Here is a 12,157-nt window from a genome sequence, read left to right on the forward strand (position 1 = left end):
TTTAATAAATTCAGGGAATTAGACAAAAAATTATATTGAAAAATATTGTCCTGAAGAATATTAAAATGACTTTAAAATATGCTGTAACTGTAGCTTCTTCGTCAGAAAGGCATCCTTGCTGGAATTGGTAATTACCACTTTGTCATTTTATTTCACAGGTCTTTTTTGAACACACATTTTACGCTGAGCATACAAGTATGCAGAGCCTAACATATGACTAAGGAATCCTTTTTAGATTTCTCCTTTCTTTGGGATCAGATTCCCTATATTTCTAAGTTGGAAACAAAACCCAAAAAACTTTGATTACATTATGAAATAGCAAAGTTAGCGTGCATTAAACAATACAAACATTATTACAATTTACAGAAAACCTTGATAAGAAAACAACCCTCCCGAAGACATGTGCCATTTTTTCTGTGCTTTCTAAAACTGTTGAACCATTTATTCATGATTCACTTTTAAACAGTCTTTCTTTTTCCATCCCTACCAGTGGATCTGCAGATCTATCAAAATCCAAGCAAGGTGGCTGCCTTTTATTTTCTAATACATGGAAATGCTAGCTGTCTTTCTCCCCAGCTGCTTTCATGCCTACGTCCCTTTTATGAGAACAGACATTGCCATTGTCCTATAAGGCTGGGAAACTTGAGACAGCCGCTCTTGTTCCAGATGGTGGTTGTAGTTTTCAGTGAGTTATCCATCATATTTTAGCCAGACATTCAACAACCACAGAAACTTGACAGTGATTCTTCCCTTCTCCCTCTTCCAACGTTCATGGTCGGCTTCATTTGGTCACCTCTCAAGGTCAGCTCCTAAGCAGCAGATGGGGGGCTCCATTCCACTCCATCCCCACCTCCTCTCCAGGGACCGTGTCCAGGAGCCCGTGTGTGCATCTGCCTGTAGGAACATTCAGGACTTTCAGTTGTCATTCAGTGCCTTCTGCTTCTCACAGCCAAAGAGCTGGGCAGCTTGGTGTACTCTCCAGCCACGAGCCCAGATGTCCAGCTGTGATAGTTTCCTTTCCCCTCTCCCTGCTGGAGCTGTATTCATTTACAACTGCAAATAAAAGACTTATGCGGAGGCCCTATTTTGTCCTTATGGTTTGCTGCTGTAGTCATGTTTGGGAGAAACCGTGTAGGATCCAGGGGCAACTAGTAAAAATCTAAAATTTTTTTCCATTTCCCTTGGAGGGGATGAGATGGGTCGTCCATGTGGCTCGGGGCCGTGTGTTTTCTGGGACTGGCTTCCTCGATGCATCATTGCCTCCATCGATGTCTCCTTTTCTTTCTTCAGATGAATATGCTAATGAAACTCCAAGAAGCAGCCAATTACTCGGGCACACAAAGCTGCGACAGTGATAGCACCAGCCACCATGAAGACGTTTTGGATTCGTCTCTTGAATCTACCCTCTAGAGGGTGAAAAAAGTTAGTGGAAAAGACTATGCTTTCGAAAAAAAAAAAAAGGTTAAAAAGTAAGGTATTTTCACTAAACCACTGACAATATGAAAGCACCCTGTCCAGGGCCCTGATCCAGGGCCGTGGTCTCCAAGGAGGCAGTAGAACTAAGTTTGAACCGCCAAGATGCTAAATTGACACAGAAGTGTAACTTGCTTTCCTTTCTAGGCATTTTTATATCCGTGGAGTGATGTAAGGCTCCATTACTCAACTGGAAAGGACCCTAATGACAGGGCAACTGAATAGATTGCACATGGGATAGCCAAACTGGACTTTCTGTTTTTCCTCTTTAAAAGTTTACAATGCAGACCTTTTTTTGTTGTTGTTCCTTCCTTTGGTTTCCTCTGAGGGGCTGTTCTCCCCAAGCAGGGTCCATTCTTCTGATCCGTCCAAGCTCCTTTGTGCCACATGGTGCTGGTCACGGAGCCCCAGTAGTGTTTGTGTTGTGCGCTCACCCCATTCCTAAATGAAGAGGCCAGGCCTCCGCAAGCACAAATGGAATTGTGCAACCGCCAGGGGAAACACTGCTGTGACAAGCTGGAGAAGTGCCAGTGTCATTCAACTGCCATGATCACAGGATGTGCTCCACCCACTTTTTAGTGTCTGAGTCACGGGTTTGATAAGGTTGTTTTTACCACCGTGGTCTTTTTAAACCACCTGCCCACTCCCTTAAAAAGAGTTTTATACCAATTATTAGTCAACACTGATAAAAGGCTTTTTTAGGGCTTTATTTGTTTGAGCCTTGTCAGTGAAAAGAAGCAACATTTCCTATGGTGCTGTCTCACTGCCTTAAAACCAATTTCTACAACAGTTTAACAGTTGGTTTAAATCCTAAACCATTGGTGATTTCCACTGTCTTTTCATTTACAACACCGGTTAACGCAGTAGCCTCATCTCTCTCTATTTTTGTGTTTGTTTTTGAAGAAATGGATAGGAGAAAGATCCGTATTTTTACCTTGTGAATAGATTGCTTTGCCTATCCTCCAAAATACTCAAGTAAACCCAGAAACCCTCTTTGACTGTCACTTAAAAGCGAAGCCATGTGGCTAAATTTCATCCAGCTCTAGGGGAAAGAGTCTCAGAAGGCGGGAGATTGTGATTTCTTATCCAGCAGAGCTGGAAGCACTAGATGCAGCATGAGCACAACGATTCCGCTTTTTTCCCCTATTTTTTTTTTTTAATTATTATGAGTTTTGAACATGTTGTTTTGATGGATATTGTTGTACATGAGAAATTCAGCATTCGAGAACACTGATGCAGTGAAGTCACTGTGGATGAGGAAGCGTTTATACTGTAAAAGGACGTTAGATTTGCACAGTCTACTGGGTAGGTATTGTAAATAATCATTTTAAAAACTTGCACAAATCGAAATAAACACACAAAAAAAATTGTATTTTATCCTGTGGGTGTTAAGAGATGTTTCACTTGCTGAGATTTCCTGTACTTTGCAAATACAGAATGCAAACCCTCAACACTGTTATTATCTGGTGTGTTTGTCCTGTATTTACAGTTGTGATGACCATGCAGGAGCTATCAGTGCTAGAGTGAGCATGCTTCAAAACTGTCCATGAAGCCAATCCATTTTCGGAAAAGTAAAAATGTCTGAAAGTGCATCTGTCGTGACAGGCTTTCAAGAGAGTGCATGAAAACTGATGGGAGTGATTGGAGAAGTTCCCACCACACACAGGGGACAGGTTTGAAATTTATCAACCCAAGGGCTAGGCCATGGTGTAGACTTGTCCCATGCATGTGAAAATGTGCTACTTTCAGGACGTGCAATTGGTGCTACTCTCTGTGACCACCCACGGGTCAGTTGCTATAGAACAATAACAACACGAGACATCTGCGCAGTTGTCAGAATGTCACTCAGTCCATAGGTCCTCCACGGTGCTATTGCCCTAAGGGAAATCGGAACTGAATTTATGCACATAGAATGGTCACCCTGACTTTGAAGCCTCAAACGTGGATCACATCTGTGGTGAAGCATCAATATATGTAGCTGGATGAGTGACTAGTGGCCCTTGTATAATATGTGATCTAAGAAAATTGCTAATCTTTCCCTGCCGTTTTGAGAAACACAGTCCAAACACGGTCATAAACAAATTCCTGCAATACATCCCAGTAGGTCCGCCTAGTTTACAACTTAAACTAGTTTGTGAAACATTTGTCTGTATACATTTTATATTTTGTACATTTTTGATGTAACATATCATGTAAATAGAAACAGTGAAATAAATCATCTGAAAAGTTTTGTAGTCTTTGTAAAGCCCCAACAACAAGTACTTGGTGTCAGTGGACATAACTGGGTGATGTATTTTCTATTGGTTGATTGTTCCTCTAGCTTGTAAACCAGCTTGCATATATTTTTTTGCAAATGTGCACCCTGTATCTGTCTAAATTATTACTTTGCCATTAAAGTGGAATTATTTATTGACAACAAGGTGTGGCGTGTATATATGGAGAAAATTGAATAATTATGCACCGGAAGTATCAAGCTTTAAAATGTTGCTTGTACTATTAATATGCCATAAGTAGGGATGTATGTGAATTTTTATTTTTCATTCCTTGTAGAAGGGACCTCATAGCTTTTAAGTAAGGAAATAAATTGAAGGCACTAGGTATATCTTTTTAAATGAAAAGTATTTATTCAGTGAATATTTTTAGAAAACTCTGACTAAATGGTTATAAAATAAGCATTAATATAAAATAAAATGTTGATATTCACTTAATTATTTGTTTTTATTCCATTAAGTCTTTTTTTTAAGCTTTTAGCTCTAAAGATGCTTTTAACATAAAATAATTTTTCTGGTGATGCTTTATTTTTAATAGAGACTATAAAAAGAAACAGAACCCCCTTTAAAATGAGAATTTTTTCAAAGCACCTCAGTCTCCAACCCCAGTAATTGGAATGTTTATTTGGGTACCCTAAGTAGGGTTTTAATTCTAAAAACAGGAAAATTAGAACAGTTATTGAGCAAAAATATATATATTAGTTAAAATGGATCTAGTATCCATAATGGATTAAAATTTAGGAGATTGGGAAATTTCCACAATTCATCTTATCCAGATAAACACTGAATTAATGCAAAACTGGAACATAATTCTGACACATGCAACATCAGGCTGCATAAGTGTGAATCCCAACACTGTCATTCTTCTCTGTGTGACCTTGGCCAATTTACTCACCCTCTTTATGCCTAGTTTCCTCACCTATCAAATGATGATTAGAATAATACCCATTTCTCACAGATTACTGTGTTGTTCAGGGGTCAACAGTATTTAAAAAAAATTTTTTTAAGAGTGCATCTTTTAACCAAGTTTTCTCATTTATAACATGGGGGTAGTAACATTACCTACCTCATAGGGCTGTTGGTAGCAGTGAGTTTAGATCTGTAAAGCACTTAAAACAATGCCTGGCACTCAGGAAACTGAATAAATGCCAGCTGCTGTATTAGCGCTGCCATTATAATCAATTAATAATGTCAGTAGTGTAACAAATACTCTCAAGATTCAATTTGTAAATGTATTCATGGTAATATTAAAGCCTTATGAAAAGTACATCTTTCATCCAGTTTCCTAATCTGTAAAATGGGATAGTTACAGTATCTACTCATAAGATTGCTTTGAAGATGAAATATTTTATTTATTTTAGATATTTTCTATTTTTTATTTTTACTTTTTAATTTTGTTAGAATATAGTTGAGTTACAATGTTGTATTAGTTTCATGTATACAGCAAAGTAATTCTGTTATACATATATTCATTCTTTTACAGATTCTTTACCCATATAGGTTATTACAGAATACTGAGTAGAGTTCCCCGTGCTATACAGTAAGTCCTTGTTGGTTATCTATTTTATATGTAGTAGTGTGAGTATGTTAATCCCAAGCCCCTAATTTATCCCCCCCCCCCACATTTCCCCTTTGGTAACTATAAGTTTGTTCTGAAATCTGTGAGTCTTTTTCTGTTTTGTAAATAAGTTCATTTATATCTTTTTAAATTAGATTCCACATATGAGTGATGTCATATGATATTTGTCTTTCTCTGACTTACTTCACTTAATATGATAATCTCAGGGTCTACCCATGTTGCTGCAAATGGCATTATTTCATTCTTTGTTATGGCTGAGTAATATTCCATTGTATATATGTACCACATCTTCTTTATCCATTCCACTGTCAATGGACATTTAGGTTGCTTCCATGTCTTGGCTACTGTAAGTAGTGCTGCAGTGAACGTTGGAGTGCATGATGGGTCTTCTCCAGATGTATACCCAGGAGTGGGATTGCTGGATCATACGGTAGTTCAATTTTTAATTTTTAAGGAACCTCTACTGTCCTCCATAGTGATTGTACCAATCTACATTCCCACCAGCAGTGTAGGAGGGTTCTGTTTTCTCCACACCCTCTACAGCATTTATTGTGTGTAGACTTTTTGATGATGGCCATTCTGACTGGTGTGAGGTGATACCACATTGTACTTTTGATTTACATTTCTCTGATAATTAGTGATGTTGATCATCTTTTCATGTGGTTTTTAGGAAGATGGAATATTTTAAAATACATGAAGCACTCAGAAAAGTCCGTCACATCTTAAGTGCTATATGTTGGCTATTATTATTACTCAACAGATGTTTATATTATACACCTGATATGTGCCAAGCAACTTTCTCAGGCCTCAGAGTCATTGAGACTCAGGCCACAAACCTAGGTGACTTACAGTTAGTACAATTGGGTCTCTGCTTCTTATTTTGATGAGCACCTAAGCTCTCCACTAGAGAATGACCAATGAGAAACCCAATGAATAGAGGCTAAAAGATATTCAGACACTAGTAGAATCAGCAATACCAGTGGATTGTGTTTAAATTTGGAGAAGTTCAAATACCTTTATTTCAGACTTTTGGACTTTAATGTTAAAAAAAAAAAAAATCACAGTATTTTTATAAGAAATAAGCCACCTTAAAAATTGTCTAAATCTATATCTTTGATCAGCTAAGACGTTTAAAAAGCTTCAACAGTGTTTTGCTTGGCGGGCGGGGGTGGGGCAACCGACTGATAGGTAAAATGTTGCATTACTGAATTCAATATTAATTTTTAGTTCAGTGGAGATGATTTGGATAAGCAATCATTGGAGGCTCTCTTCTCCACATGAAATATACATTATCTCTTAGTTACTCAGGAGTTCATCAGCAAGAAAACAAATTTATAGAAATTAAACATAGCACTTTCTGAACTAGAATCTTATTAGAGAAAAATGAAAGTTCTCAAGTTGTTTTCCATAAAATTGTAAAAAAACTTATAAACATTTTATTTATCACTGGAATTTTAAAAGTTTGCCTGAATATTCTAGACTAGCATGGTACAGTTGAAGCTGATGAACAACTGAGTAAATAATTTTTACAGTGATTACATGTTAAAATGAAAATACTTTCAGTATATTGGATTATATTAACTGCAGTATTAAAATTAATTCACCTGATTATTTTTCCTTTTTTAATGTGGCTACTACAAATTCTACAATTAAATATGACGTTCATATTTGTGTCTCACTTTATATTTCTATTCCTGTTGGATAACACTACTATAGAAAGATTGATCTTTATAAAACGTAAATGTGATCACCTACCTCCCTCACCTCTTTTGCATTTTGTTTTTAGGAATAAGGTTCAAACTTCAAAGGACAATTCTTTGCTCAGTCTGGATTTTGCTTATCCCTTGACTTCCTTTTTCACCATGTCCCCTGCCACCATTTTGGTCTGTTCTCTACATTAGCCTAATTGTAGAACCTAGAAGTAATTGTTGAAACATTAACAACTTTCCAGACAATTTAGCTATGAGCATGCCTCAACATTTTCATATAATCTTGATGTATGGAAAAAACTTCTGGCATGCCAATTTAAAGGTTTCTCTCTTAGTAGAGAGACATTTATAGAAAATGTAGATTAGACCAAAAAAAAAACCTATTTAAAGATTCCCAGCCTTTTTTTTTTTTTTTCTTTTCTTTACGCGGGGCTCTCACTGTTGTGGTCTCTCCCATTGCGGAGCACAGGCTCCGGACGCCCTGGCTCAGCGGCCATGGCTCACGGGCCCAGCCACTCCATGGCATGTGGGATCTTCCCGGACCGGGGCACGAACCCGTGCCCCCTGCATCGGAAGGCAGACTCTCAACCACTGCACCACCAGGGAAGCCCCAGATTCCCAGCCTTTTGACTGTCAGGTGGATGGGTGAGTAGATGGTTTCCAAAATCAAATATTAATCCTATAAGTAATTAGGCAATTATTGAAAATTACTAAACATTTATCAATGTTCTAATTTACTCAAAGAAGATTACTAGTTTTATCAAGCAATAACATTTTGTCCCAGACCAGGTTTAGAACAATATTTCTTTTACTGTAATTTACTTCCCTTTACCCCAAGCCCCTAAAACATTCTCAGATGCCATTACCTTAGACAAACCCTCTGATCCCACAGACTAGGTCAAAAATCAGAGTTATTTGCTTTTCTAGATCCACATATATATACTGTGAGTCACTTATCATGTTTGATTTCAGGGCCTAGAATATAGTGCACTCTCAATAAACACGTATTGAATAAAAATATTTCTGAACATGGAGACAGCAACTGAACTTTATGATAAACAAAAGCAGTAAATTTGAGAAGAACCACTTTACAGGTAGAACTCCCTGGAAAGCCAGATTAATAATTAGAATACTGTTTAATGACCACAGAAGGAGGAGGATACCTGATGATTTGTGTCATCCAGTACAAAATACTGCCTCACGCTTGGGATTTCTTTTTTTCCCTTTAGATGTAATGTACTACATACCGTCCACCAAGTTTTCTTTTTTCTTTCTGCTTTTCAAGTCCTTTGAAGATGTCTTATTGTATATAGCACAATTTAAATGTGTGGGCTTTTTAGGGGAAGAGATAAAATACACCAAGAGGTTGGAAATGTAATGCTAGAGCCCAGAAGACAGGTGGGGACTGGGAAGATCAAAATAAGAATCCTTAGCATAAAAATGAGAAGTGATGTGAATTTCACTTTGGGATGTTTCCCCACAAGAAAGATCTTGACTGAGAGGGCAGACAACAGAAGCAAGAAGAGCTACAGTCCTGCAGCATGTGGAACAAAAACCACATTCACATAAAAATAGGCAAGATGAAAAGGCACAGAGCTATGTACCAGATGAAGGAACAAGATAAAACCCCAGAAAAACAACTAAATGAAGTGGAGATAGGCAACCTTCCAGAAAAATAATTCAGAATAATCATAGTGAAGATGATCCAGGACCTTGGAGAAAGAATGGAGACAAAGATCGAGAAGATGCAAGAAATGTTTAACAAAGACCTAGAAGAATTAAAGAACAAACAAACAGAGATGAACAATACAATAACTGAAATGAAAAATACACTAGAAGGAATGAATAGCAGAATAACTGAGGCAGAAGAACCGATAAGTGACCTGGGAGACAGAATGGTGGAATTCACTGCTGCAGAACAGAATAAAGAAAAAAGAATGAAAAGAAATGAAGAGAGCCTAAGAGACCTCTGGGACAACATTAACTGCAACAACATTCGCATTATAGGGGACCCAGAAGGAGAAGAGAGAGAGAAATGACCCGAAAAAATATTTGAAGAGATTATAGTGGAAAATTTCCCTAACATGGGAAAGGAAATAGCCACCCAAGTCCAGGAAGCACAGTGAGTCCCATACAGGATAAACCCAAGGAGAAACACGCCGAGACACATAGTAATCAAATTGGCAAAAATTAAAGACAAAGAAAAATTATTGAGAGCAGCAAGGGGAAAATGACAAATAACATACAAGGGAATTCCCATAAGGTTAACAGCTTATTTCTCAGCAGAAACTCTACAAGCCAGAAGGGAGTGGCATGAAATACTTAAAGTGATGAAAGGGAAGAACCTACAACCAAGATTACTCTACCCAGCAAGGATCTCATTCAGATTCGATGGAGGAATCAAAAGTTTTACAGACAAGCAAAAGCTAAAAGAATTCAGCACCACCAAACCAGCTCTACAACAAATGCTAAAGGAACTTCTCTAAGTGGGAAACACAAGAGAAAAAAAGGACCTACAAAACCAAACGCAAAACAATTAAGAAAGTTGTCATAGGAACATACATATCGGTAATTACCTTAAACATGAATGGATTAAATGCTCCAACCAGAAGATACAGGATTCCTGAATGGATACAAAAACAAGACCCATATATGTGCTGTCTACAAGCGACCCACTTCAGACCTACGGACACATACAGACTGAAAGTGAGGGGATGGAAAAAGATTTTCCGTGCAAATGGAAACCAAAAGAAAGCTGGAGTAGCAATACTCATATCAGGTAAAATAGACTTTAAAATAAAGAATGTCACAAGAGACAAGGAAGGACACTACATAATGATCAACAGATCAATCCAAGGAGAAGATATAACAATTATATATGCACCCAACATAGGAGCACCTCAATGCATAAGGCAACTGCTAACAGCTCTAAAAGAGGACATTGACAGTAACACAATAATAGTGGGGGACTTTAACACCTCACTTACACCAATGGACAGATCATCCAAAGTGAAAATAAATAGGGAAACAGAAGCTTTAAATGATACAATAGACCAGATAGATTTAATTGATATTTATAGGACATTCCACCCAAAAACAGCAGATTACACTTTCTTCTCAAGTGCGCACGGAACATTCTCCAGGATAGATCACATCCTGGGTCACAAATCAAGGCTCAGTAAATTTAAGAAAATTGAAATCATATCAAGCATCTTTTCTGACCACAATGCTATGAGATTAGAAATCAATTACACGGAAAAAAAAAACACATTCAGGCTAAACAATACGTTACTAAATAATGAAGAGATCACTGAAGAAATCAAAGAGGAAATCAAAAAACACTTAGAGACAAATGACAATTAAAACACGACAATCAAAAACCTATGGGATGCAGCAAAAGCAGTTCTAAGAGGGAAGTTTATAGCTATACAAGCCTCCCTCAAGAAACAAGAAAAACCTCAAATAAACAATCTAACCCTACACCTAAAGGAACTGGAGAAAGAAGAACAAACAAAACCCAAAGTTAACAGAAGGAAAGAAATCATAAAGTTCACAGCAGAAATAAATGAAATAGAAACAAAGAAAACAATGCAAAGATCAATAAAACTCAAAGCTGGTTCTTTGAGAAGATAAACAAAATTGATAAACCATTAACCAGACTCATCAAGAAAAAGAGGGGGAGGACTCAAATCAATGAAATTAGAAATGAAAATGGAGAAGTTACAACAGACACAGTAGAAATACAAAGCATCCTGAGAGACTACTACAAGCAACTCTATGCCAATAAACTAGACAACCTGGAAGAAATGGACAAATTCTTAGAGAGGTATAACCTTCCAAGACTGAACCAGGAAGAAATAGAAACTATGAACAGCCCAATCACAAGTAATGAAATTGAAACTGTGATTAAAAATCTTCCAACAAACAAAAAGTCCAGGACCAGATGTCTTCACAGGTGAATTCTATCAAACATTTAGAGAAGAACTAACACCCATCCTTCTCAAACTCTTCCAAAAAATTGCAGAGGAAGGAACACTCCCAAACTCATTCTATGAAGCCACCATCACCCTGATACCAAAACCAGACAAAGATACTACCAAAAAAGGAGATTACATACCAATATCACTGATGAATATAGATGCAAAAATCCTCAACAAAATACTAGCAAACAGAATCCAACAACACATTAAATGGATCATACACCATGATCAAGTGGGATTTATCCCAGGGATGCAAGGATTCTTCAATATACGCAAACCAATCAATGTGATACACCATATTAACAAATTGAAGAATAAAAACCATATGATCATCTCAATAGATGCAGAAAAAGCTTTTGACAAAATTCAACACCCATTTATGATAAAAACTCTCCAGAAAGTGGGGATAGGGGAAACCTACCTCAACATAATAAAAGCCATATATGACAAACCCACAGCAAACATCATTCTCAATGGTGAAAAACTGAAAGATTTCCTCTAAGATCAGGAACAAGACAAGGATGTTCACTCTCACCACTATTATTCAACATAGTTTTGGAAGTCCTAGCCATAGCAATCAGAGAAGAAAAAGAAATAAAAGGAATACAAATTGGAAAAGAAGAAGTAAAACTATCACTGTTTGCAGATGACATGATACTATCCATAGAGAACCCGAAAGATGCCACCAGAAAACTACTAGAGCTAATTAATTTGGTAGAATTTGGTAAAGTTGCAGTATACAAAATTAATGCACAGAAATCTCTTGCATTCCTATACACTAATGATGGAAAATCTGAAAGAGAAATTAAGGAAACACTCCCATTTACCATTGCAACAAAAAGAATAAAGTACCTAGGAATAAACCTACCTAGGGAAACAAAAGACCTGTATGCAGAAAACTGTAAGACACTGGTGAAAGAAATTAAAGATGATACCAAGAGATGGAGAGATATACCATGTTCTTGGATTGGAAGAATCAATATTGTGAAAATGACTCTACTACCCAAAGCAATCTACAGATTCAATGCAATCCCTATCAAATTACCAATGGCATTTTTTACAGAACTAGAATAAATCATCTTATAATTTGTATGGAGATACAAAAGACTCTGAATAGCCAAAGCAGTCTTGAGGGAAAAAAACGGA

General features: G+C 37.1%; 1 protein-coding gene across 1 annotated transcript in view; it reads left to right on the forward strand.

Annotated features, from left to right (window-relative positions):
* LOC111167248 (neuron navigator 3) overlaps window positions 1-4,954 on the forward strand; it is a 163,779-nt gene extending 158,825 nt beyond the window's left edge. Inside the window, exon 30 of the mRNA XM_022559895.3 lies at window positions 1,291-4,954. Coding sequence (XP_022415603.2) covers window positions 1,291-1,410 — 120 coding nt within the window. The 3' untranslated portion in view covers window positions 1,411-4,954. The remainder of the gene's footprint in view (window positions 1-1,290) is intronic.
* The last annotated feature ends 7,203 nt before the right edge of the window (window positions 4,955-12,157 follow it).

Source organism: Delphinapterus leucas, chromosome 11 (assembly GCF_059928025.1).
Source record: "Delphinapterus leucas isolate spDelLeu-1000000601 "Yukka" chromosome 11, BTC_Dleu_Yukka2, whole genome shotgun sequence".
NCBI lineage: Eukaryota > Metazoa > Chordata > Mammalia > Artiodactyla > Monodontidae > Delphinapterus > Delphinapterus leucas.